Here is a 27,119-nt window from a genome sequence, read left to right as displayed (position 1 = left end):
ATGGCATTTTTCAAAGAAATAGAACAAAGAATTTTTCAAATTTGTATGGAATCACAAAAGATACCAAATAGCCAAAGCAATCCTGAGAAAAAAGAACAAAGCTGGAGTTGTCACACTCCCTGACTTCTGATTATACAACAAAGCTATAATAAACAAAACAGTATGGTATTGGCAGAAAACTAAACATATAGACCAATGGAATAGAATTAACAGCCCAGAAATAAACCCACACATATACGGGCAACTACTTTTTGACAAAGAAGCCAAAAACATACAATGGCAAAAGGAAAGCCTCTTCAGTCAATGGTGTTGGTAATGTTGGAAAGTTACAAGCCAAAGAATGAAGCTAGACTGTTATCTGACAACGTACAGAAAGATTAAACTCAAAATGGATAAAAGACTTGAATACAAAATATGACACAATAAAATACATAGAAAAAAGGCAAACTTATCGACCTTGGTCTCAGAGGGGTTTTTATGACATTGACCCCAAGAGCAAGGGAAGTAAAAGCAAAAATAAATGAAGGGGACCATTTCAAACTAAAAAGCTGCTGCATAGCAAAAGAAACCATCAACAAAATAAAAGAGCAAACAACTGAATGGGAGAAGATATTTGCAAATAATACCTCTAATAAGGGGCTAATACCCAAAATATACAAAGAAATCATACAACTGAACAACAACAAAATAAACAATCCAATTAAAAAATGGGTAGGGGACCTGAATAGACTTTTTTCCTCAAAAGACATACAGATAGCCAATAGATAGATGAAAAGATATCAAACTCACTAACTATAAGGGAAATGAGAATCAAAACCACAATGAGATAACACTTCACATCTATTAGAATAGCTACTATCAATAAGGTAAGAAATAAGTGTAGGAGAGGATGTGAGAAAAGGGAACCCCCGAACACTGCTGGTGGGAATGTAAATTGGTATAGCTGCTGTGGAAAACAGCATGGAGGTTTTTCAAAGAAAAATTAAGAATAAAGCTACCATATGACCCAGCAATCTCTCTCCTGGGTATCTACCTCAAAAATTTGAAAATACTTATGTGTAAAGTTATATGTTCCCTTATTTTCACTGCAGTATTAGTCAGGCTAAGATATAGAAACAGCCTAAGTATCCTTCAATGGATGACTGGATAAAGGAGATTGATTGGGTGTGTGTGTGTGTGTGTGTGTGTGTAGCAATATTACTCAGCCATAAGAAATGATGAAATATTGCTATCTGTGGCAACATGGATAGATCTTGAGAGTATCATGCTAAGTGAAATAAGTCAGTTGGAAAAGGACAAGAGCAATATAACTTCACTCACATATGGGATATAAGACAGAAAGCAACAAATGAACAAAAGAAACAATCAAACCCATAGGCACACACAACAGTATGGTGGTTAGCAAAGGGGAAGGGGGTGAGGGGAGGATGAAGAGAGTAAAGGGGGTCAAATGTACGGCGGTGGAAGAAGACTAGAGTGCAGGTGGTGAGCCTGCAATGCAATATACGGATGTCGTATCACAGAACTGTATCCCTGAAACTTATGTAATGTTACTAACTAATGCTAACCCAGTAAGTTTAATAAATTTAAAAAGTATGAAGTTTTAAAACCAATTTTAAAAACACCAAAATAAATAATATGGCAAATTAGATGGCATATGACAAAACTGAGAAGCATGGATGCATGTAAAAGAGATCCATCCACATTTGAGGGTTGGGAAGAGGAAGAGGATCCCACAAAGGACTCCAGGCAGGACCAGAGAGGGGAAACTCAGGGGAGACTCAGGGGAGAGTAGATTCTTGGCTAACAGAGTATTTCAAGAACAAAGTGGTCAGTTGTGCAATAGAGATGTCCAGTAACATAACATCTGATAAATCAGTGAGCTTGCTCAAGTTGGTCTCAGTGGAATGGCCCGATGGGAACTAGGCTGCAGCATCACTGTTGTTCAACTGAACTTGTGATTGCTGACATTCTCAACCAGCCACTGAAAGCAAACACAGATCCCTGATCTCACATATTGATCTGCTCCAGATAAACAGCTCTCATAAAGTCAGATCCTTATGCTTAAACAACTCTCTCAGGCCCTCTTATCAGTTCTTGCTGAAGCGGATCAGATTCTTCACCAAAGAGATCCCTGTTCCTTTGATGGAGCACCAATGGGACAGAAAGAATAAATGTCCCAAATTGGGACAAATAAGTAGAAATAAATATCCCAAAAAGGTTAGGATAGCTCTCAAATGGCTTCCTAAACTCCAGGACTCTTGTCCTGGTCATAGTGGCACAGGAATTTAGATAGTTGTGCCAGAGGCTGTCACCTCTTTGAAGTACCACAGCGAGGCCAAATTACCACAACTACAGTGAGACAGACCTCAAACAGCCAATCTGAGTTCACAGCTACATTTCCCCACAGAAGGAAAAAGGGCAAATTACCATGGCCGTCAGAGCTCACGGGAATCAGGAGCAGAGGCAGTGCATTTGAGCCTCGCCAGAGCAATTGCCTCTTTATTTCTCCCAGGTTCTCTTTATTGTGTTAAAGTTAAGTGCTTACCTGAGCGAGGAACCACTGAGTGTCCTGCTAAGCCCAAAGACCAGGTCAAATACATTCATTTGAGAAAACAGGAAGTTTGGTGCCATGGCAACATTGACAGCCTGTGACACCAGCACAGAAGGCGAGGGACAAAGGGATTTGGGAAAGTTACGGCTCCCTGGGTCTTCTCTTTCTCAAAATTTGACACATGTTGCTTGTTTGGAAGTGCTCGAAGGAATTAAGTTATCCTGGTACTACTGGTGTTTCAGAACGGGGCACTGAAACTCCTCGCAGTGCCTTTCTCTAACATGTTCCTGGAGATCAGCCCAACCACATGCTGGAAATCTGCTGAGTGCCACAATCGTATTAATATGCAGTGAGATTCTATTTCAGACTGCTCACCAGCAGTCTGGCTACCTATTGGGCTACCAATCAGCTACAGGGTAAGAATATAAGTTATAAAACTAAAAATATTTATTTAATGAAAGGGAAGATCAAATAAACTGAAGCTTCACCATCATTTTAGGTTGAGCATTTACAGAGGAAGTACTACAGTATTTAAGGAAGAATGGCTGCCCGAGGCTGGAGTGGAAAAGCACCTTGAGCTGGGACAGGAAGGAAGGTCTACAAAGCTCCAGCAGGACAGGCGGCTACAAATGAGCCCCTCCCCCTCATTCAGCAGCCTTAGCTGAGTATAGCCTCCTGTGTGACAGGCTGAAAATGATTCTTGTCAGGAGACTTTGAAGGCAGAATCCAGCAATGAGCAGGCAGTTTGAACAATGGTAGACCCAGTTCATCAGATGGGCTGCATAGGTCTATTCAGTATTAAAAAACAGTGATTACCAGAGATGGCTGTCTTCGGTGTAAAACAATGCTTTTAAAAAGGCAGGGTGCATATAACTGATTTAAAGGGGCAGTACCCTCATTTATAAGCGGGAATAAAAACCTTCTCCATTAGGTAATGAATGACATATTAAGACTAAATCTTAACAATTTGTCTTTCATATTTGGTGGTGAACTTGGAGAGTAATTAAAGTAGTTAAGAAAGAACTGCAATTATTTAACAAGAAAAGTTTTGAGCATTCAACCCAATACAATAGATTCTGTATTACTGTCTCCAGCATCTGCAGCCCCCTGCAGCATGCCTGTTGCTCCAGAAAAGCTCCAGAAAAGATATGTGAATAGTCCTAACCCGAGTGGAGGAAATGGCCCCTAAAACTTGGGTTAGATATAAGGAAGAAGCTTCCTACCATAAAGGTGATAGAATTTGGTGCCCTACTACTAAAAGAAGGGCTCTCCATTACTACATAAATGGCATATGTCTTTGGGTCCCACTGACTTCTGCTTCTGTAAATTTAGAGTACCATCCTAATTACAAGGCTGCAACTTTACTTCTGATTACCTGGGGTGTTTGTGAAAAGGCACTTGTCTGGGTCCTGCCTCAGTGCCAACGAACCAGAATCTTCCATGGAGAAGCCTAGGAATCAGTATTTTTAACAAGTAGTGCAAGTGGTTTTCATAATCAGGGAAGTCTGGAAAACATTAACCTAAAGCTCTGCTTATAGCAATATAAAGCTATCAATCCTAGGGAAGAAAGGAATGATTTGAAGGGGGAAACTGTCTAGACTGATGGGTAATGAGCACCTCATGATTGAGTTAGTAGAGGCAGAATTTCAGGGGAAAGGTGGACCGTGCAGTTAGAGGGGGAACTAGCTTTCTTAGCACCACTGTGCAGTCATCGACAGCCCGTTCCAGGCCCTGCCTCTCTCCCTCCATGCCTTCCAAACACTCTCTTTATTGCAACAGGACTTGGCCTGAAGTCTCTGATCTTAAGCTGCAGAGGGAATTTAAGGGAAGATGAGAGACACTTCTCAAGGCCATGCACAGCTGAGAGTGTGCAGTCCCTGGATGTGACAGAGAAGACCCTGAACCAGTCTGTCACCACCCCACACGGAACCTCAGATTCCCCCACTTACCCAGGTTGGAGAGCCTTTTCATCAAGCCAGCTTCTCTTATGGCAGCAGGGCCATGTTCTACTCCTTTTCTTTTCTGTCACACAAATTATACAGTGAGGTATGAGGGATGATTGAAATAAGACTACAGTTCACAAAAATACAGAAATCTGCTATGCTATACGGCAATCCCCCCTTATCCGCAAGGAATGCATTCCAAGACACCCCATGGATGCCTCAAATGGCAGATGGTACCAGACCCTGTGAAAAAGTTTAATTTATAAATTAGGCACAGTAAGTGAGGAACAACAATAACTAATGATAAAACAGAACCATTCGCTTAGCTCGCACTGCGATATCTCAACAGTCAATCTTATAACTAAGAGGGCTAAGTGACTAAGCAGTGGGTGGTGCCCGCAGCGAGCCCACAGTGGACAAAGGGATTCTGGTCTCCGCTAGGACAGAGAATGACGGCTAGAGACTTCATCATGCTGCTCACAACAGCGTGTGATTTTAAATTTGCGAATTCTGTATTTCTAGACTTTTCCTTTTTATTTTAATTTAATGTTTTCTCTCACAGTTGTCTCAATCCCCCCCTCCCCTGCCCCGCCCCTCCCACAGTCAATCCCCACCCTGTTGTCCCTGGCCATGGGTCATTTATACTTGTTCTTTATCTGGTCCCTCCCCCCTCCCTCTGGTCCCTGTCATAGACTTTTCTATTTAATATTTTCAGACCGCGGTGATCATGGATAACAAATATTGAAAGGCGAAACAGGGACGGAGGGGAAAACAACAATCACTGGAATCAGATTAACCTTCCAAGCCCTATGTGTGAAGGGCAAGCGGAGGCCAACACAGGCTGAACCAGGTGAGGATCTGGCTGTTGGGTGCGTGCGGCAGGCGGGGGCCAGATCCCGGACTTCTCTACCAGTGAGCTCTCCACGACCGCGGGTTTCTTTCATTGAACAGCCCCTCCCTCCGCTAGAGCAGCCAGCGCCAATTTCCTTTCCAGTTGAAGCTCTGAGAATGGATCCCGAGTTCTTAGATCGCTCTTTTTAACCTCCGCTCCCTCTATTTCCATCGAGGATTCATGCCGGTTTCTCCTCCTCAGCCCCTCCGTGGAATCCTGTCCCTCCTTCCCTCTCTCCTCCATCACCCCAAGCGGGACCCACCACTTTCTCGCTCGGCCCCGGAGGCCGCAGAAACCCGCCGGCTCGTAGCACCCGTCCGAACCGCACAAAGGGTACCCTCCATCCCCTCCCTCCTTCCCCATTTTCTACCGGAGAAAATCCCACGTGCTCCCCCGATGTCCAATCGCGGGAACCCGCCAGGACGTCCTCACTACGTTTCTCCCCATCCTCGCCTCGCTACTTCGCCCCCCATCCCCGTTTTCTCTGGTTCTGGGGAGGGCGGAGATCCTGCCCCGCGGTGCCAGGTCCTGGTTCTCACCTGCCCCTGTGAGAATGGGGCTCCAATCACAGCCACGGAGTGGACGGACCTTTTCAGGACGAAATGCACTTGCGTCCGGAGACGCGAGAGGCTGCTTCTTAGGGACATTGTGAGCACCGCGGGATGTTGCAAAGCGACAGGCAGCTCAGTGCGGCTCGCAGCCTTAAGAGAGCGTCGCCGCCGCCGCCCGCAGCTGCGCTTACCTACCCGTGCGCTAGCGGAACAGCACCACCCCGAGACGTCACGGCCCCGCCCCGCCGGCCGTGCCCCCAACCAGCCCCTCGCACACCTTCCCGCAGGCCCCGCCCACTGCTCCTCGGGGCCGGACTCGCCTTCACTGACGTCACCCCGCGACGGAGCGGGCTTTCCCTCCAGGGACTAGACCTTATGGGCTGACGCCCTAAAGCCAATATCAGGGTCTGGCCTTTAAGAGCGTGGTTACGGACAGGTGTGTCCCTTAGCGGGGAGCGGCCGTTTCTAGCCTATCGAGGAAGGGCTGACTGGGCTGGTCTGACCCGACCCTACGTGAGTGCCCTGCCCAGACCAAGCCGGCTGTATCTGCTCCCGTCCCGTCTCAGAGCTCAAGGTCCAAGAAATGCACTTACCTTAGGGAACTGAAGGCTAGGAGATCAAGGCTAGGTTGGAGCTCCCTGGGACAGGTATGTTAATCAAATCCCACCTATTTTAGGTTGGGGAGATTAGGATTTACAAAACAATTACTTTCTAGACGTTGTCAATTTTTACCTGAATAACGGGAGCACTAGGTATTAAAAAACAAACATAGCAACATATCTGGACTATTTGTAAATTTTAGAGAGACTAAAAAGCTCAAAGTAACAATTAACTAGAGTATTAATAATGTTTTAATAATAGTATCCAGCAACAGTTCTAAGAACTTTTAGCCTTCTAACAATTCTATAAAGTAGAGTATGATCATACCCCCTTATCCTGGTTTTGTTTTCTCAGGTTTCAGTTAACCACAGTCAACCATGGCCCAAAAAGGAAAATTCCAGAAATAAGCAATTCCTACGTTTTAAATTGCACGTCTTCTGAGTTGATGAAATCTCCACCGTCCTGCTCTGTCCTGCCTGGGACGTGAATCACCCCTTTGTCCCGCATATCCACTGCTGCATATGATACCCATTAGTCACTTAGTAGCTGTCTTGGCTATCAGATCAACTGTCTCAGTATTGCATCATTACAGTGCTTCTGTTCAAGTAACCCTTATTTTACTCAATACTGGCCCTTAAGCTTGAGAGTAATGATGCTATAATTCAGTGATGCCCAAGAGAACCTGTAGAGTGCCCTTGCTTTAAGTAAAAGGTATGTATTTATGTATTTATAGGAAAATAACACAGTATATATAGGGTTCAGTACTATCATTGGTTTCATGTACCCACTAGGGGTCTTAAAAAAAACATATCCCTTGGGATAAGTGGGGACTAGTATTCAGACTAGTTTAAAGACAAGGAGTCAGGATCAGAGAAGGTAAGTTACTTTCTCAAAGTCACATAGCTTGGAAGGTGCAGAGCTCTGTGAATCCAGATTCCCAATTCTTAACCATGACACTACAGTTTGTAGGAATCTGGGTGTTAGCCCTGCCAAAATACATTTTTATCTAAAAACCTGAAATATATTTCACCTGGTGCCAACTTACATGCTGTTTTCCAAAAAATTTCAGAAGTCTCTATGGCAATGTCATAACTCCAAGTAGCTTTAGTAGTGTAAGGCAGGGTATTTATTAAGAGGATAAATGTTATACCTGTCTCCCCCTGCTGGTTTAACAGAGAAATGTCCTTGAAGTCAGCAAAATAAGGAGGTATTACCTTAAGGCAGCAATTTTCAACCCGTGTACTGCAAGATTTTTAAAACATGCAATACCTAATTATTTAGTCAGGGGCACTGACCTCTTTTCCCTTAGATTGTCAAGTTAAAAAATGACAACAGCCAACACAACACTAGCCCTCTTGGTGTGAATGCCCTGTCTTGAACCATAAATATATAGGTCGTATAATAGAGTTGCGTCTTATTGGTCACCTCACATAATAAGGTTGTGTCTGACTGCTCAACTCTTGGTACCAGAAATCCTTACATACAAGTATAGGCACTTGATTTTTTTAAGTCACTTTGGAGCAAAAAGGGTAGGTAATTATGACTATTATGATTTTTTTTTGTAAATCAATCTAAAATACACCTACTTTTTGTCAGAGCAGCAAAAAATATTTTTCTGTGTGTGCCACAGAATTTCAGTAATTAATTTATGTGTGCCATGAGATGAAAACGGTTGAAAATTGCTGCTGTAAGGCGATGGTGCTGAAAGTGTGGTCCCAGACCAGCAGCATCGACATATGCACACTTGTCAGAAATGTGCATTATTGGGTCCTATCCCCAAACTTAGTTACTCTGTGGGTGGGGCACCAGCCACCTAAATTTTAACAAACTCTCCAGAGTGGGGAACTATAGGAAAGAGGAGGGGTGTGGCCAGGGATTCACAGTCACTGTTACTGTCACACTTGTGCAGATCCTTGGGATTATTTTGGTGCCTTCTTCTTGTCCATTACCACATCCAATTCTTCCCCCTTTCCTATGTTTTCTGAAGTTGGTACTGACACAGACTACCTCAGCACCTCCTGGACTATTGTAAAAACTTTTTCTTTTTTGAGCGCTTACTGGGAGTCACCAGATTGACCATCTAAATTCATCCTGCATGTCACGTTCAGTGTTTTTCCACTGCTCATGGTTTAGTCAGAGGTAAATTACTAGTTTCACCTTATTACGCAAGAGAGGAGTGAACAGTAGATTGTGATATTACTATTATCCTTTAAAATTTGAATTACTTCTATATGCCTGAGATATTTTATATATTTATTTATGCAAATTACTTTATTGATCAATTTCACTAAATTGCAACAGATTTTAAATTACTTTTCATTTGCTTTTTTTAAAAAATTGAGATATAGCCCTGGCTGGTGTGGCTCAGTGAATTGGGTGCTGACCTATGAACTGAAAGGTCACTGGTTTGATTCCTGGTCAAGAAGGCACATACCTGGGTTGTGGACCAGGTTGCTGGTGGGGGGCGTGTGAGAGGCAACTGATTGACATATCTCACACATGGATGTTTCTCTCCCTCTCTCTCCCTCCCTCCCTTCCCCTCTCTCTAAAAGTAAATAAATAAAATCTTCTTAAAAAATTGAGATATACTTAGTAATACTTCTCTTTTTAAAAGCCTACTTGGGATTTCCTTATATTCATTTGGGTCTTTACTTTTCCTCCCCAGTTGGTAAGTGGTCCTAAATAGGGGACTTACTCTCAGTTAACACAGTAGCAGCAATCATTAATTCTATATTATGAAAAAGTAAATATAATAAAAACTACAGTATAAAACAGCATTCTTAGAACCTTTCAATCCATGAGAGTAAGCAAATATTAAAAGGTTTTTTTAAACTTTTAAAAAATTTTTATGTATTCATTTTTTAGAAAGGGGGGAAGGGAGAGAGAAAGAGAGGGAAACATTGATGTGAGAAAAACATCGATGTGAGAGAGAAACATCAACCGGTTCCCTCTTGTCCACGCCCCGTCCAGTCCAGTACAGTCCAGGGATGGAACCCATAACCCAAGCATATGCCCTAACTGGGAACAGATCTGGAGACCTTTCACTTTGCAGGATAATGCCCAAACAACTGAGCCACACCAGTCAGGGCTAGATTGTTTTATTATTGTGTACATTCATAGACACTCAGGTTCCAAGAATAACTTCACCAGTAGAAATAATTACTCATCTTATCAAAAGTCAGTCAGATTAATCCTCTGTACTGCCACTACAATGCTCAATTCACTCAAATGTATTTGTGGTACTTGTAGCCAGAACTCTTTGGAAAGTATTGCAAAGACTGACTAGTTGTTCATCAAATCTTTTCTCTTTCCCATGGAGCTTACTGATAGGCCCTTTTTCCCAGCCTCCTTTAAAGTTAAGTAGAAGTATGTTAATGAGTTCTGGCCAATGGAATGTAGGTGGAAAGGTTGGCTATAAAATCCTGCCATATAATCCTCCATTCTTGCCCCTCATCTGTTGGCCAGATGCAGAGGATCCAATGGAGAGGACCATAAGGAGGCCCTAGGGATGGCAAAGCCACTAGATGAAGGAGCCTGGGTTTCTGAATCACCACTGGGCAAACATCACCAGCCATCTGACCAGAAGCACCCAAATGGCATTGTAGACAGATAATACATACTCATTTATTGTGTTAAACCACTAATTTTTTTTTTAAAATAGCAGTTAGCCTCCCTTGACAAATATCAAGTACACATGTTTCTCATGCTTCCTTTCTCTGCCTCTCCACAACAGAATTTACCAGGGAATTAGTTGTGAGACTCCTTCAGGGACCCTGCAAAAAGATATTAAACCTCCAGGGGGAACTTGCCAACTGCTAAATCTAAGTTATTTTCATTAGCTGCCCTTCCTTGCTGATATAATCCACTGAACTTTGGAGGCTTGTTAATACTTTGAAGTCCAACACTGAGAGCTTAAAGAATCACCCCTTGCTACTTTCACAGGGTCATGATCAAGACAACTTGTTACTTCACATCCCAGGTGGCTTCCAGGTAAATGGCAAATACACAGGTTTCTATTTCTCCTGAGGTGCCTAACTGCTAACAGAGTTATGATGCTGCTGTGATCTGACAGAATGAAGTGGTTATAAAGATTTTGGAATTATATTACCATACTATTTATCCGTAATAATTTAATATTCAAAAAATTAAGTAATTTTGTTGTCTTTTCTTCCCCACTGACTCTATATTGTGAAACGTCTGAGTCTTAGCCTTTTTGTATGCTACGGACCCTCTGTAATGCTGGTGAATCTAATGGACCCCTTATTACAACCATGTTTAAAAAGGAATAAAATACATAGGATTTTTAAAAACTAAATTAAAGTTTTAAAAATATTTTTAAAAATGTTATAGTAAGGTGTCTCTTGACACATTGGATAACAAGATCTAGTAGTGGGTCAAGTTACTGCAATTTTGAAGTAAAGTGGAAATGGCATTTTTGAGATAAGTAACAATTATTGTGAAATGAAAATATCTGGGATTTCTATCACTGCCAAATACCACAAGTATTGTTAATACTAATTGGTTTGTTGCCTATGTTCATAACCAAAAGAAATGTTGAATTTTAATTGTAAGTTAATGAAACTAAAGATGAAACTCCTCTCTTCACTCACAAAGCCCAGCTTAAGGACTCTAGGACTAGAGGTTCCTCCAAAACATGGACAGTGGTTATTTCTGAATGGTGAAAATAACGGGTAGTTTAAATTTGTCTTCTTCTCTGTATTTTTCAAAATTTCCCCAATAACCAAACATAACTTTTATAATCATAAAATAATCACATGATATTTCTAAAATGAGAGCGGTGTCTTGCTTGGTAAGGTTCAGGATACACAAATTGGAAAAATAAAGCAACACTTGAAGAAGAAAATCTTTTAGAAAAAAAAAACAAAAGCTCAGATGAAGACGGATAACTTTAACCTCACTTTCATCAGACACTTAGAGCTGGTGAGACCGTTATGCGATTTATCTTTATACACAAAGGAATCAATTCTTTAATGCATGATGCTGACTCGGGCCTGAAGCACCATAACTCTTTAACAGGCCACATTGCCATTCTTGGGCCGTATCCTAAGGAGAAAGAGGGAACCCACAGGCCGCAATTACTCATGAGTTTATTAATTTTATTATCCATTACCTTCTGCGTCTTCCACTCCTGCCTACCTCCTAGCCAGGACTTGTCTGCCTACTCAATGCTCCACTCAGTGGTTTCGGAGAGAAAACTCCCAGAGTGAAATCCAAACTCCGTTCCAGGCCCTACGAGCCCTCCTGGATCTGACCCTTGCCTGCCTACCTCCCCAACTTCCAACTGTGTTCCCCACGTGTCAGCTTCTCTGATCTTTGATTCCTCCGATAAGGCAACCTCCAGCCCCAGAGGCTTTGCTTTTCCTGATCTTCCTTCCGGACAGTTTCCTCCTCCAGTGCTTCTGAAGAGCAGTGGCTTCTCATCCTTGCAACTCCAGTGGCCTTCCTCAGCCTTTCCTGACTGCACTGTTTTAAGTTCCCAAGCCATCCCTGTCGGCCATAGTATTGACAACAGCACTCTTTGAATTTATGTCCATATTGTCTCTCTTACCAGGAAGGAAGGTACTTGAAGGCAGGGACCTTCTCAATATTGTTCACTGCTGTATCCTCAGCACCTAAAACTACCTGAATGAAGAGATGAGAATAAATGAATACCTGTGGCCCGTCTCCTTGGGGTGTACTCTGGATTACAAATAAAAATCAGTTTATCAAGAAAAAGCACGTTAAAGCGGTTTTAAGCTGTCCGTTGGGTTGCTGGCTCCCTAGCTGAGGCTTTGGAGTAGACAGTCCTAGCACCTCAGACGAGACAGCGAATAAAACTTAAACCGCAGGACCGCGCCGAAGCTCTCGGCGCGGAACTGAGGCTGCGCGGAGCGTGGGGCGGGGCGGGGCCAACCCCGCTCTCCGGAAGTGGTCCCAGAGCCGGCGAGAGGACGCGGGCTGACAGCCGGGTGGGCGGCAGGAGCGGCGGCGCTGCTGAGTGGGTTCCCTCGGCCATGGAGGACGAGCTGAGCTTCTCGGACATTTACGGCGGCCGCCTGGCCCTGCAGCGCCGCTACTACTCCCCATCCTGTCGGGAGTTCTGCCTCAGCTGCCCTCGGCTCTCCTTGCGCTCGCTCACCTCTGTCACCTGCACCGTGTGGCTTGCGGCCTACGGACTCTTCACCCTTTGCGAGGTAATAGCTCCTTGCCCATTTCCATGGTCGGTGTCCGGGACTCAATTTTGGAAGGGTCTTTGGGGTCTTGGGATAGAGCCCAGACCTAAGGCCGCAGGGCAGGAACTCGCTGTCTCTAGGTGCGCCGTCCCGCTGCTGGACAGCATTTTAAATTACATTTAGTGAAGTTTGAGCTCCTGTATTTTAACCCTCACAGGGGTCGCTGTGTGGTTCCACCCAACATGCATCCAGTTCTTGCACGCAGCCTAAAACTTTAACTTGCATGTGCTTTATGTAGTGCATGCTCATAGTAACTCAGTTCCAAGGGTTCAGAGAACTACGTGGGTCATCCTCACGAATCACTGCTAACAGTGCCTTATATATAGTCTTCCAGAAACTGTCATTGTCTCCACTGTGTGTGTTTGTGTAGCGTCTGTATATACACACACAAGTTACGTATTTAAGAGCTTGATATTGATAGTTCTTCCCAATCTCTATTTTTCAAGGCAGCCTAATCCTCCCTCCTCCCAATCACTTCCCCAACTTCTAGTGCTTTTAAGAAACTATGAAATTATGGAGTGGGTAGTTTCTGTGCTCAATTTCCAGGCTCATTCCTATTCTCTGAGCCTCAGTTTTCACATCTCTGAAATGGAATTAATATCTGCCATGCCAGCTCCAAGTATCGTGAGGGTCACATGCAGTAGTTTCGTGACAGCCCTCGAAGAAAAGGGATCATCCTATTGCCCTTTTCAGTTTCATATGTAGTGCCCTGAACCGAATATGTTATTCCAGGAGGGATCTGATCAAAGCTAAGTACAGCAGGGCTGTTTATTTTTATATTTGGGATATCGTGTCCATAACTGCACCCTTTACTGCATCCATTAGCTTTTTCGCCATCACAGTGTATTTCAGAGTATGGCAGTTTAGCACAGATATATGCATAATTAAGACTGCCCTAATTTGTACCAAACTGTATCTAAAAGTTTGTTCATAAGTCATTTGAAATGTTAAGTTGCCAGGACTGCCCGAACCCTCCGCAAAAGATTTCATTTAAAATATATTTGAATTTTAACACTAGCCTGGGTTCTGGCCATGCGGTCATGTGAGGAGGAGGAGACAGTACTCATTAAATGCCCACTGAGTGCCAGTTACTTTACTGAATGCCTTATTGTAGCCTTAGAAGAAAGCCAAGGCTCAGAAAGACTGATAACATCCAAGTCCCAAAGCTAGTAAATGGCATAATTCAGCTTCAAACCCAAGGCTGTCTGATCTGACGTTGAAACCCTTTCTTTTCCACTAAACTATGATGTCTCCTTCCTGGGGAGGGCTTGCTTGGACAAAATTTTTAAAGAGAAGTGTGTTTCTTATGCCAGCTCCCGTTTGTATTCATCTCTCTCATCATGGTACCACCTAGCCACCTCAAGTGCCTGGGACTCGGTAACCTCCTCTTCCTTTAAACTCCATGGCAGCACTTCTTACGGGCTCTGTGTACCAAAATTTCTTATCTTTCCTCCTATTCACAACTATTTGTCAGAGTCATGTATCTCAGCTAGGAATGAGAAGAAATCCGATGAAGGAATTCATTAAAACATGTCTGATTTCAACCTAAATAAATATTGAATTGTTAGAAAAATGAAGCATTAAAAATGTAGGTAGGAATAAAGTTTGGGCAGGGATTACCTTCCTAAAAAGCTGATATGGATCAAATTTCCTAAGCATTTATTGCTCTTCAGCCCTTCTTCCAGTTTTTGAATTCACAGTTGAATTAAATTTCCAGGTTTTTACCTTATTTATTCCAACCTAGAATGTCATTCTTTCCTCTCGCTTTTCTCAACTAAGTATATGTGTCTATAACCACCACCTCCTCTGCACCAATTTCATCTTGCTTTCTTGGAAGTCTTCATGGGACATTCCTGTGTGCTTTAATTTGCCGCTGCCCCCAACCCCCTTAATGCTTTCTTAGGCATTTATAGTCAGTATCATAGTATTTTCTAAAAATATTTATATATGAATTGATCTTGTCTCTAATAAATCTTTAAGGGCCAGGACTGAATTTTATTTCTCTCTGTTCTTCCATACTGCTTATTCAGTGCAAACTATGTACAAGACACTGCACTAGATACAAGGGCATTTAATTACCTCAAAGTAGATGTTTCTGTAACATCAGACACTCAGTATATAGATTTCTCCATTTTCCATTCATTAATCAAAAAATAGTTATCTAGCACAGAGGTCAGCAAACTTTTTCTTTACAAGGCCAAATTGTAAATATTTTAGGCTTAACAGGTCTCTGTCTCATATTCTGTTTTTTTTTTCTTTTTTTTTTAACCACCCTTTTAAATATGTAAAAATTATTCTTCGCTCAAGGTGGACCAGACAAAAATAAATCACAGGCCCAAACAGTTTGAGACCCCTGATCTAACATTTAGTATATGCTAGGTAGAAGAAAGTAGAAAGGTATTTTCTTTTTTTTTTTTTTTAAGATTTTATTTATTTTTAGAGGTGGAAGGGAGGGAGAGAGAGAGAGAGAGAGAGAGAGAGAGAGAAACAACAATGTGCAGTTGCTGGGGGTCATGGCCTGCAACCCAGGCATGTACCCTGACTGGGGATCGAAACTGCGACACTTTGGTTCGCAGCCCGCGCTCAATCCACTGAGCTACGCCAGCCAGGGCTGAAAGTAGAAAGGTATTTTCAAAGAAAATCAGAGCCGGTCAGTAGTTAAAGTGGTAAAAAAATAGATTTTGTTCAGAAACTATTAAAGTAGGAGAAGAGACCTTAGTATAGAACGGGGCTCAATTCTGAATACAGCGTAGACAAGTGAGAATTTGTAGCCAAGGAGCAGGGTGATGGTCAGTGGGTGGGAAATTATTACAAGGAAACCTCAGGGGTAAAGGGGGATTCTGGCTAAACTGATTTGACAGAATTCTTGCTGAAGACAGGCCAGGGTGATCAGACACTAAGGGTGGGGATTCCCTTAAACTGATTTAGTGAAATTCTTGCTACACGAAGGGCAGCAACTTAGAAGAGATTGACTAGAGTTAGGTCAAGGAGGGCATCTTGTCAGGAACAATAATAGGACACTTCCTGCCCTCAAGGAATGAGCCATAAATTACTGAATCTCTTTTGATTCTAGGTCACTGATTCTCTTCTTGTGCCATCCTTCTATATAATAGCTTTATGGAAAAAAGAAAACAATACCACATGAAAGAAACACACATCAATAGAAAAACACGTTTCAATCAGAAATGATAAAAGGTAGTAAATGGGACTTAGAATCAAAGGAATAAATACTATTTAGAGTCCTATAATGTAACAAAACAAGAAGTCAGGAGGTAGGAGGCCTCTAGGGGGCATAAAAGGCTCAGTAGGTTGTTTTTTTTTAATCTTGGTGTACCCCATCTCAGCCTAACTTTCCATGTGGTCTGATAGAATCCATAGAAATAGTTCAGACATCAAAACCTCACGGTAAAGGGACCTTATCTTCCCTAGATCTCTTTTTAAGATGGACTTAGTTTTCCAGAAGCCTCTGCCACAGAGCTCCCCTCATTGGCTAGAGTTGTGTCATGTGTCCATTTCCAAACCAATCAATTGGTTCCAAGGAGTAGGAACCAATCACAATTCACTCCAAGTTCTATTAGGAAAGAGAGTGGTTATTGAGTCGCATCTATTACACTGTGCTAAGCATTTTATTATTGTCTGGTCTGTGATTTTGCACTGTTTCTGAGGGAGCACGAGCAGAAATGGTCTGAGTCCTTAAGTTGCGGTTTTGGAAGAAAAATCTGAGTGGTGGGATGGTGGATATCTTGCTGATGGAGGTTCCCTTCCACAGACCTACCCATTTGTTGTCTGGATGTTTTAAATCATCATATGCTTTCATAGCTGTACAGAACACAAGGGTGTTCTCCTCCTCTGTCCAACCCACAGCAGAACAGAGGTTTTTTCAGCATTGCCTGGAGTTGACTTATTGAACAGCAGGATATGCAGAAGACCACCTAGTAATTTTACTGCCTGTGTCTGGCTCTCTCTTCAGAACAGCATGATCCTCTCTGCTGCCATCTTCATCACCCTCTTAGGCCTGCTTGGTTACCTGCATTTTGTGAAGATTGATCAGGAGACTCTGTTAATCATTGATTCCCTTGGCATCCAGCTGACTTCATCCTATGCCTCTGGCAAAGAAAGCACCACCTTCATTGAGATGGGCAAGGTGAAGGATGTTATCATTAATGAGGCGATTTATATGGTAAGTTTCTAAGTGGTCCTGCAGGACTTTCTGGAGGAGCTAATCCCCTGGGGTGTGCCTGGATCTGAACTGTTTTAATACATAAAGTATTAGATGTCAAAAAGTTAAATTTGAGGACTCTCTGTTCCAGTATTTGACGTGTTTCTTTCTGGGCTGGCTGTCTAAAAACCATAAAAGTGAAACTTGTATTGGAAAAAGACACGTCCCTTTATTTTTAAAGCAACACAACAGGTTTTCATGGATAGGACGTCAGCATTTACTTTATTTTCTGGCGCAGCTTCAGAATCATCTCAGGTTGTTGTTGTTGCTGTTGTTTCATCTTTTTTCATTTCAAGCTCAAGAATATACTTCTCCCTCACTTCAAAATCTATCAAGTGTTCTCCTACTTAGAGATAACCATTTATGAAAAAGTTTTAGCTGCCCCTTGATGAAAAAGAAGACAGAGTGAGTTTTACTTAGATCACTGCTATTTGGTTTATTTTCTTACAGCAGAAGGTGATTTACTACCTCTGCATTTTATTGAACGATCCGGCAGACCCACATGGGATATCACAAGTAGTACCTGTCTTCCAGGTGAGCACTTTGCTTAACTTTCTTCTCTGCAGAAATCCTCTACCTTTCCCCCACTCTCTGCATACCCACTGCTACTGATGTAGCAGCATAAACTTTTCTTGTCACAGTATTTGAAGATACCTGACAGCTATTTATAGTCAGAGTTAGGATCCCAGAAGCTTCTGAGGCAAATACACTTTCAGAAATACCATGAATGCAAATAATTTTAGAGAAAAAAACAAATAGGTAGCAACTTCTGCCTATAAATCACCATTCCTCTCCAATGCTTTGTCAATCCTACAGTATGATTTTACACAGATGTTACTGATCTACACATACTGTTCACTGTTTTGTGTCTTCCTTTTAAAGTCTAACATGCACATTTTCATGCATCTACAAAGGCCATTTTACTTATTATTATAAATAAGTATATCATCACGTTGAATATCAGTTTATTCAGCCATTCTATTCCTAACTTTTGAAATTACATCCAGGTTATTTTTTTGCCTTGCTTTTATTAAAACACACATGCAATAAATTACTTTATAGGTGTATAATTTATGTATGCAGTTATCTCTGCCTCACTGCTCTGTTTCAGAGGATTTAAAGCAGCTAAAATTCTTTTGCATTATAATTCAAAACTTTTATTAAAGCACATGAATAGTTTCATAGATTTCTACAGTGTTTGAGATTTGGCTCCAGACAGGGGACGACTCTACCGTACTCTGGGGAATCTGCTTGTTTTCCTACAGTCCTGGCAAACAGCGGGCTTATTTTTTAGTTTATTGTGCAAGTAAAGGAATTTAAATTTTTAAAATTTGTATCTTTAAATGACACAGACTTTTCATATGTCCTTGTATTTATCTATTAGTATCTCCTCTCTTTTTAAAGTATCCATTTCTCCTCTATTAATCAAGTAGAATTTAGATATTGATTATGCATTTGTAATAATTTATATGTTTTGGTAGCAAACTTTTATTAAATATGATTTCTACATATCTTTTTCCCATTCTGTGACTTTTAATTTTGGTGGTATTACATTTCATTATACAAAATATTTTTCAATATCAAACTGCCCTTCTTGTCTCTGAGGACTGTCTCACCGCTGTGACACTTCCCTGGAGGGCCTCTCTTTGGTGTTCCTCATGCTTGCTCTTAGATGGAGATCATGGAATTTGCACAGATTAAAAACGGTCTTTCGAGATCCTGCTTCACACAGTTCTCAGGCTGGGCCATGGGCCTAGTTAGGGACTCTGCCAGCAGGCCGCTGTGGGCCTGGACTTCCGCCTTTCTGAGCTCCCCCCGTGCCACACTGACCCCCTGGTGGGGGTGAGATTGAGGCTGCACATGGGTGCAGCACTGCTAAGCACTCTCTTACGTCCATCTTGACTGTGCATTTCTCCCCTTTGGAATTCAGAGTGCGAAGCCCCGGCTGGACTGCTTGATTGAAGTGTACAGGAGCTGCCAGGAGATCCTGGCACACCAGAAAGCTGCACCCACAAGCCCATGAGTCCCAGCATTCAGAAGGCCAGGACTGTCTTCCACGGGAAATGACTGCTCAGCCCTAGGGACCGGTGCATTTTCTGTATCCTAACCGTCATGTGGACACAATCCTAGGAACCAGGACGCACACGGTGGATCTCAGAGCGGGTGACTGGAAACCCAGCTCACCGTGCGGTGTTGAGCAGAACATTTGTGTATTCAGTGTTCCCCTTGTAAGGTATTGCCTGCTTCCCCAACTGAGGGGAGACCCTAAAAAATGGTATGTCAAAGATAATGTCGACAAAAAGCACTTTGTGAAATTCCTAAGCACATTCAAGTTTACTTTTTGTTGAAACTTGTGGAGCAAGACAATGGGAAAATGGTATCAGATCTACTGAGGAAGACCATTTCCAACGGTATAGTCAAGTCAAGTCCTTCAGGTACTGGGTGAGCAGGAAGAAATGTCCTACCAAAGACAAGTCTCAGTCCACCTAGCTCCTGTGTCTGTGCAGGGCCAGTTTATGGTGACTCTCTTAATAAACAGATCTCCTTCGCAAACACACACAATCGCCTGGTTCACAGATGGCTGCGTTTTATTGATAAACACGGACGTGGCATTCCAGTCATGGCGTCAAGCACACTGAAGCTCTTCGTTACTCAGCATTGTGTATGGTTTCAAAAGCTCCTTTTGCCAAGAGAGATGAGACAAAAAGGCCAGACAGAAATTCGACTTTGGTTTCCAGGCATGTTAAAGAAGGACAAACATGCAAACTACAGAAGCCTTTGCTTATAAGGCAGTTTCTTCTGAGGGAGAATTCATAAACTAAGGGAGAGTTCCTGGAGGGTTGGGCAGGAGATAAGAGTGGGGGAAGTAGCTTGACCTCCAAATTCAGTATGAACACAGCTCCATTCTTGCTTATTTTTTCTTCAGGATCCCAATATTTTAAAAACTCTCAGGCAGACAATATCCTCATGGGCCTTAGAGACATTCAGGGTACTACAAAACCAGAGTCGTCATTTCTGCCTTGCACACGGTGCTGGAGGGGTTCTTCAGATGCCTGTGGTACATGAGACCTGTGGGCCTGTTTGAGGTAGAAGTGCTCCCACTAGATCCCAAACGCTGGGGGAAAGGCAGGCACAGAAATGGGAGACAGCTATAAAACTGCCAGCCTTGCAAAGTCAAGTCCATGTAAAAGGCAGACACTCTGACATGCTGCTTTGTTATTGTGCCTGTCAGTGTAAAGGATGAGGGGAAGCGTACTGCAGCTGATGTGCTCACATAGACTAGTTCCAGAACTGGTGTGTAGTTCTGCGTCGTACAACATACACACACACACACGTTACTTTGTTGAGATTAAAGGCTTGATTCTTGGATACAACTGCTAAAACTACAGGGTTTCCAGCACTTTATTGACAAACAGACCGCCTGAGAGCTGTGAAATAAAACTCAGTTTCTCCAGTGTTGGCAAGTCAAGAGTACCAGTGGACTCTTTTGTCCTTTTTCCCGTCAGGGGCGGGTGGAAACAAAGATCATCTCCTCTGTACGCAACAGAAGGTCTCGGTTGGAGGTGTGGGGATACTGGTATTGTTAGGAAGGCAAAAGGTGAAGGAAACCTTCAGTTTCGTTCACCTGATGCTGTTAGGCTAGGACAGATGTCAGGTGTCCTCTGCCCTCAAACCAATTCCCGGCGGAAGTTCGCCGGAAGTCATGAGCGAATCCAGGCCTGTGAGCCTGGAAAGGTCTTCTGTTTCTGACTTGTCTTTGGTGGCTCACGGAGCAGCAAACAGCAGAGTGCATTTGCTCGGTCTTTCGAGGAGCAGGGAAACAAGTGGTGACCACCTCGTCCTACAGTAGTGAAGTGAGCACAGCCTTCACTGAGCCCTGTCCAGTAGTTAAAGTGAGACACGGAGAGGTCAGGTGAGACCTGCCCCCTGTCTGTGCTTGTGCCCAGGTGGGCTGACAGTCCAGTGTGAGAGAGAGCAGCTTCAGTCCCAGCAGGGAGAGAGAGAGCTCCTCATGCTGCAGAGGCAGGAGCTGTGGCCCAGAAGGAGCACCGCAAAACGCCTGCTCATTTGCAGTGTGGGGAGGGGAAAGATGACTCTCTTCCTTTCCTTTCCAAATGGGAAAGGAAGTCCAGTTTTAGTGACTTCTAGGCTTTGGTCAGAGTTCAGGTGAATTGGGGATTTGAGTCCTATTCAGGGATGTTGGGAAAACTTCAAGTATAAATCCCACATAAGGACCGTGTACAATATAAAGAATACCAGCCTCCCAGGGGTGTCAGTGGGGAAAGCTGGACTGACAGCACTGATGCCCTTGGCAACCAGTAACACCCCTGCCTGTGTCTAGAAGCAGACAGCATCTAGAGCTCAGTATTCTCATGGGGGGGGGGAAGTGGTTTTTATACTGGGTCTGGATTTTTAAAAGTTGGGCCCTGACACATTATAAGGCACCTAGAGAGAAAGGCTTCATGGACACTGAAATACACATTTCACAGAACAAACCAGGGTGGGGGCAAGGGGAGGGCCGTTAGCCCTGTCACAGTAGTATCATGCCCCAGGACACATATCTCCAACCCCAGAGGTACCAGGTGGCGGTAGGGAAAGGGGTCGGAGAAACATTCACAGCAACGTTGGCCTCTTGGAAGCACGTGGAATAGAGGCAGAGAACTGCTGTCCACCCAGTTGCCATGGCTGGTGGGTAGCAGGTGGGTAGTTGGGTGGGTTCACAGTTACGGGACAGTGGTTCATGTAGCTGGCCATGATGAAAGTAGCCTCTGCAATCTAAGGAGACAACAGAGAAACAAAAGAATTGAACTAGCTTTGGCTTGGATGCTGGCTTTCTCACCAGAAGTTAAACAGGATACATAACCTTCCTGGGCTTCCCCCGGGGGGCAAATGTCCAAAGGGGATCATTACTGTGAGGTCCCGGGGCCCAAGGAAACAGGTGCCTGCAGTTCTGGAGGTCCTCTGAGACGCACAGGCACAGCACCCCCCTGAGGACAGGAGGGGCAGTGTTCTGCTCAGCGAGCTCCACACTAGGGGCGGGGCCTCCCTGGAAGACAGGGTCTGCACAGCCTCCCCTTTGGCAGGGATGGTACTGAAAGAAGGAGGAGATTTGGCCAACTCCAATTTTAGGATCACAACCAGAGGGGTTCCAAGTACTCTCGGAAGGGAGTCAGGAACTATAAATCAGGACTGAAGATTCCTGAGTCTCTGCAATTCTTATTTTTGCTAGCCACCATTTCCTGTAGTAGGTGGGAATGATGCCCTCAGGGCAAAAGAGGTCTGCATGGAATTCATGCCTGAAGGAAAGGGGCACATGTGCAGACCACCCCCCTTTGTGACTAGTTTGGGACAGGATAGTGAGAACTTTTTTTTTCTTTTCTATTTTTTCTATTTTTCCTTTTCCTTTAAAAAAAAGTTACGAAGGTGTCACTGTCACCGCTGCAATAAAACTGCTGTGATGAGGCCCTGGCTGGACTAGCTCAGTGGATTGAGCTCGGGCTGCGAACCAAAGTGCCACAGGTTCGATTCCCAGTCAGGGTACATGCTTGGGTTGCAGGTCATGACCCCCAGCAACTGCACATTGATGTTTCTTTCACTCTCTCTTTCTCCCTCCCTTCCCTCTCTAAAAAATAAATAAAATCTAAAAAAAAAACAAACCCAAAAACAAAAAACTGCTGTGATGGAAGTACAACCTGTGTCTCAGTGTAGCCCCATTAACGATGGGGCTCGGCTGTCATACAGAATGAGGCTTAAGGTGAGAACATCTTGAGGAGGCAGCTGCCCCGGCCCTGGGCCTGCTGCAAGGAGAACAGCAAGCCCGACTCAGGCCTGCACATCACTGAGGCTTGAGAGAAATAGGAAAGATGATGTGAGGAGCACAGGAGTTCCCTCCCCGGCCAGCCCCTCCCCTGCCAGCTCAGCAGTGGCTGCGGAGACGCAACTCCACCTGAACCTTTCAGAGTCATGATTATAGACAAGGCCAAAAGTTTAATTTGAGACAGGATCCTCTAGAATACTGTCATAATCTCAGCTTCCTAACCTGTTTTTTTTTTAAATGCTCACCTGAGGATATATTTTTATTGCTTTTAGTGGGGGAGAGAGAGAGAGAAACATTGATACGAGAGAGAAACATCCACAGATTTCCTCCTGTACACATCCCAAATAGGGATCAAACCCACAAAACCTAGGTTGTGCCCTGACCAGGAATCGAACCCACAACCTTTCAGTGCATGAGACAATGCTCCAAACAACTGAGCCACCTGCCGCAGGCCCAAGCCCATCTCTTCCTACCAGATTAGAGGAAAATATTTTAGTAGCTCTCAGACCCACCTTGGGAGCGGCCATCCGGAAGATCAGCTTCTCAATGTGGCCATTCCCAGAGCTCTGGTCTGGAATGGATCTAATCACAAGCATGAAGTCATCGCGGCAGCCACCAAAGGTCATCACTGAAGAGTAGGGGTAAGTGACGTGCACTTGCTGTGGGAAAGAGCCCGTTAGTACGAGGGAAACTTTCCACCTGCCTCCTGAGCTAGGAACCAGCGTCCCCGTCTCTTCTAAGCACAGGTCGCCTTAACCAGGAAGGGGGTCTCTGACGTGGTCATAATCTGTAGACCACCTTCCACGTCTACGAGCTGTGTCCAGACTAGAGGGCCGCAGAGCCTGGGTCGGGGTGGGGATGGGAGGACCATGGCCACTTGACTCAGGCCTTTGAGTCCAGAGAGGAGGACAAAAGACGGTTCAGGAGCAGGGGCAGGGAGCCAGCCCTCACCATAGTGCTGTGGTCCAGGATGCTGACGCCGTCCTCGTTCACGGCAATCCACACCAGGGTGTTCTCCCTGGAAGGCTGGGGAAACAGGAAAATCCATGAGACCCCTCCGCAACTAGGGATTCTGGACTACGAGAGCTTTGTGAGGAAGAAGAAGACACGTGCCGGGGCCTGCTAGGCAGTGATTTCCAACCTTTTCTTCATCTCGGAAAACATAAAAGATGGCATTTCTACAGGAGGCATCTGGCCTTGGGGCTCTGGCTACCTACTAACAATCCCGAGGTGGGAGGAGGCCACTTTCTTGGAGCACCTTTAGCCTATCCCGCCGTGGTGCACTGGTCTGGGGCTCTGTGCTACAGAACACAGCACCGCTGGCTGCTCTGTCATGGGCATGGAGGACAGGCTGTTTCCCCCTAGCTCTCGGAAACTGAGAGCATTCCACCCACAGTTTCCCCACCCCAGCTGAAGTGCATCTTGCTTCAATCAATTTCCTAGGGGCTGTAAAACAAATAGGAAAGCAAGAATGAAATCTTACAGGCCTTAGGCCCTACCCTTAAGAAAGTGATGATTTAATGGACATTTCCTGGAATGACTAATGTGCCCCTCCAGGGCTGAAGGAGGGCAATCCAGATTTCCTTTCTCCTACCTAAAAGGATGGGGAGGTAGATACGTCACCCTCTTCAGAAGCTTTCCCCAACTTTCCAGACCAACTGGGGCCCCCTGTGATATGCCCTTATAATTAGTCCTCTCCTTCTCCCCAGGGGTAGCCTTGAGAAAGAAGTCAGTAAAGGAAGGAGGAGGGTCACCCAGAAATAATCCTGGCCCCAAATCAACGAATGAATCACAACCGCTCTAGGCCATGGAAATGCAGAGTAGGCCAGAAATGGGTGGAGAGACAGTGACCTCTGGTGGTTGCTGGTTTGCAGGCCGGTGCTGCAGACTGAACTCAAAGGATCAGATAGGGCCAGCAGTTCCAGGAGAAACGGCATTCCTGAGTGTGGTCACTCCTCTGCCCACTGGAAACCACCTGCACTTACCTGAGCAGCAAAGAGCTTAGCACCAAAGAAGGGCCACTTCCGGGCCACCGTCAGGTAGATGCGGATGCACTCTGGAGAGGAGCAGCCTTGCAGCGAGGCCCACTTTGTGGTCAGCTGATCTACCAGGTGCCTGAAGGGACAGACAGTGAAGTGCCAACACGGTTCTGTGGCAGCACCGAGACCTCCCCAGCTCCGCACCCACACCTCCCACAGTGACTCCCCACAAGACCTCGCAGCCTACCTCAGCTGTTCAGGGGGTGCCCCGTATCGGTAGCGCCTTGGGTAGAACCTGTCTAGGGCCTGCTGTAGGTGATGCTGGGCCTTGAAATGGGGTGTACCACCAGGACTGGATGGGAGGGGTCTCTCCAAGTCCCCAAACTCTACCTGCGAGAGAAGCACAGGGTGGTACAAGTCAGGAGCCTGGATGTGGAGGAGCTGAGCTGGGGAGACGGGTTAGAGCGGGCTGCTGAGAGAGAAACAAACAGGTGAAATAAATCATCACCTCATAACTTTATTGGTGAGGTGGGAATGGATGTGAAAAAATACTTCTCGTGAACAGAACCTTTATCTCCAGTTTCACAGACACTAGAGAAACAACTTTAGAGTCTTAGAATATTAGAGATTATCTAGATCAACTTTCATTTTCTAGTTGAGGTGAAGTGCCTTATCCAAAAAAGCTAACTAGTGGCACACAAAGGAACACAATATAGAAATTTTGGCTTCCAACCCAAAACAATGGGATACAGGATTGAAGATGCTGCAGATCCCAGATCATGAATAACACTGGTCTGTCTGTTCAATGTCATTTCGTTACAACATGGATGAGACAGTCTTGCTTGAAGCTGCAGAACTGGGTGACAATGTTAAGTGAGGACTGACAGCGGAGCAGACTCTTCCAGATGTGGCCTTGGGAGTCCAACACCTGGCTCAAATCCCAGCTCTGCCACTTACAACCTGCTGAAGTTACTTAGATTCTCGGAGCTTCAACATCCTCATCTATTCCATGGGGATGAGACTTAAATGGGATAATACATGTAAAATATGTAGCACAGGGCCCTCTATGGAGTATTCAATAAGTTTTTATTATGTTAAAGATCAGCTATTATTACTTCCCCTTCCTTTCCAGCATGTAGATCCGTGGGAACCATACAGGTATCCCAGATACCATTGGCAAGATGGTCTCTGAAAGGTAACAGGGAGAAGAGTCAAAGTCTGAACGTGTGTTCCTTTTTCTAATTCTAGTTAAAATGTTTGGCAGCTTTAAGTACAAATTTTATCACCTACATTATGGATATGCATTATTTCAGAATCGTACTTAGTACACCAGCCCTGCAGGGCAGGTATGGAGGTATTTTTATTTTCAGTCTTCTAAACTAGAAACAGAAGCATAGACCAGTGATGAGACGTGGTCAAGATCTCACAGCAGGGGAATGACCAGGACTCAAACCCAGGCCTCTGGATTCCAGGGCCAGAGTTCTGCACGCAGCCTGTACTTGCAATGAGGATGTTTGCTGGGTGAGGAGTCAGTGTCTCTCCACAGCCAGGGACAGCAAGGCGACCCTCTCCTCTGGCACCACAGGACCTGCAGAACCTCCTGTTTTAGGCCGTGTGGTGCGTTCTACCTGTGAGTCCAAAGACGGCACCCTGACCCTCCTGATACCTGAACAGAACCTTACCTGGGCCATAAGGGCAGCCATCTCCAGAGCCAGTTCCCTGCTGACAGGAAACCTGCCTGCCACGATCTCTCCGCTGGTCTGGAAGGCCAGCAGCAGGCGTTCTCGTTCTGTCTCCCCTTTGGCCTGACTCCGGAAGTATAGCCTACAGGGGACAGTGAGAAGCAAGTCTGCTGGGGTCCCAAAAGGATGAGGTCATCCTGGCATCTGTTTACCTTGATTTGCAAAGATAGAAATGACTCTTTTTCTACCATTTGTGAGCCTGTTTTCTATTGTCTTTAAAAGAGTTGAAGCAGGCACAACACAGAGCAGATGTAGGGCTATCAGATCTCAGAGCAGATGTAGGGCTATCAGATCTAGTTTGTGGTTAATTTTGGATACACCATCAGATTTACATTTGGTGAAAGGAATCTGGTACTAGGAATCATGGCTTATCAGGGAACTGGATGAATTAAGAATCCAAGAGACTGATGGAAAATTATTTGCCTGGAGACATAACTGGGATGGAATTTTCTTTCTTTCTTTTAGACTTTATTTATTTTTAGAGAGGGGAAGGGAGGGACAAACAGAGGGAGAGAAACATCAATGTGTGATTGCCTCTCATGTGCTTCCTACTGGGGACCTGGCCAACAACCCAGGCATGGGCCCAGA

General features: G+C 44.5%; 3 protein-coding genes across 6 annotated transcripts in view; 1 reads left to right on the top strand and 2 right to left on the bottom strand.

Moving 5' to 3' along the window:
* ARG2 (arginase 2) overlaps window positions 1-6,145 on the bottom strand; it is a 38,420-nt gene extending 32,275 nt beyond the window's left edge. Inside the window, exons 1-2 of the mRNA XM_045822699.1 lie at window positions 5,929-6,145; window positions 4,504-4,576 (exon numbers count right to left, since the gene is read on the bottom strand). Of these exons, the coding sequence (XP_045678655.1) occupies window positions 4,504-4,576; window positions 5,929-6,036 (181 nt within the window). The 5' untranslated portion in view covers window positions 6,037-6,145. The remainder of the gene's footprint in view (window positions 1-4,503; window positions 4,577-5,928) is intronic.
* A 6,308-nt stretch (window positions 6,146-12,453) lies between these two features.
* On the top strand, window positions 12,454-21,587 carry PIGH (phosphatidylinositol glycan anchor biosynthesis class H). 4 transcript variants are annotated; one of them, XM_045822723.1, is made up of 4 exons: window positions 12,454-12,734; window positions 16,744-16,953; window positions 17,446-17,526; window positions 18,923-21,587. In XM_045822723.1, exons 1-4 carry the CDS (start codon window positions 12,555-12,557, stop codon window positions 19,013-19,015), a joined length of 564 nt encoding a protein of 187 aa, XP_045678679.1. In that variant the 5' UTR covers window positions 12,454-12,554; the 3' UTR covers window positions 19,016-21,587. The 4 variants fall into 4 exon arrangements, with proteins under 4 accessions (XP_045678679.1, XP_045678677.1, XP_045678678.1 ...); XM_045822721.1 differs by having other exon boundaries at window positions 17,443-17,526; XM_045822722.1 differs by lacking the exon at window positions 18,923-21,587 and adding an exon at window positions 18,598-18,916.
* PLEKHH1 (pleckstrin homology, MyTH4 and FERM domain containing H1) overlaps window positions 20,382-27,119 on the bottom strand; it is a 52,569-nt gene continuing 45,831 nt past the window's right edge. The window contains exons 24-29 of the mRNA XM_045822718.1: window positions 26,472-26,613; window positions 25,037-25,179; window positions 24,796-24,925; window positions 23,762-23,836; window positions 23,323-23,469; window positions 20,382-21,768 (exon numbers count right to left, since the gene is read on the bottom strand). Of these exons, the coding sequence (XP_045678674.1) occupies window positions 21,607-21,768; window positions 23,323-23,469; window positions 23,762-23,836; window positions 24,796-24,925; window positions 25,037-25,179; window positions 26,472-26,613 (799 nt within the window). The 3' untranslated portion in view covers window positions 20,382-21,606. The remainder of the gene's footprint in view (window positions 21,769-23,322; window positions 23,470-23,761; window positions 23,837-24,795; window positions 24,926-25,036; window positions 25,180-26,471; window positions 26,614-27,119) is intronic.

The sequence above is a fragment of the Phyllostomus hastatus genome, unplaced genomic scaffold (assembly GCF_019186645.2).
Source record: "Phyllostomus hastatus isolate PE091 unplaced genomic scaffold, TTU_PhHast_1.1 phas_scaffold_501, whole genome shotgun sequence".
In the NCBI taxonomy this organism is placed as follows: Eukaryota; Metazoa; Chordata; class Mammalia; order Chiroptera; family Phyllostomidae; genus Phyllostomus; species Phyllostomus hastatus.
Note: the sequence above shows the minus strand (reverse complement) of the source record. Positions and strands in the feature narration are given on the sequence as shown.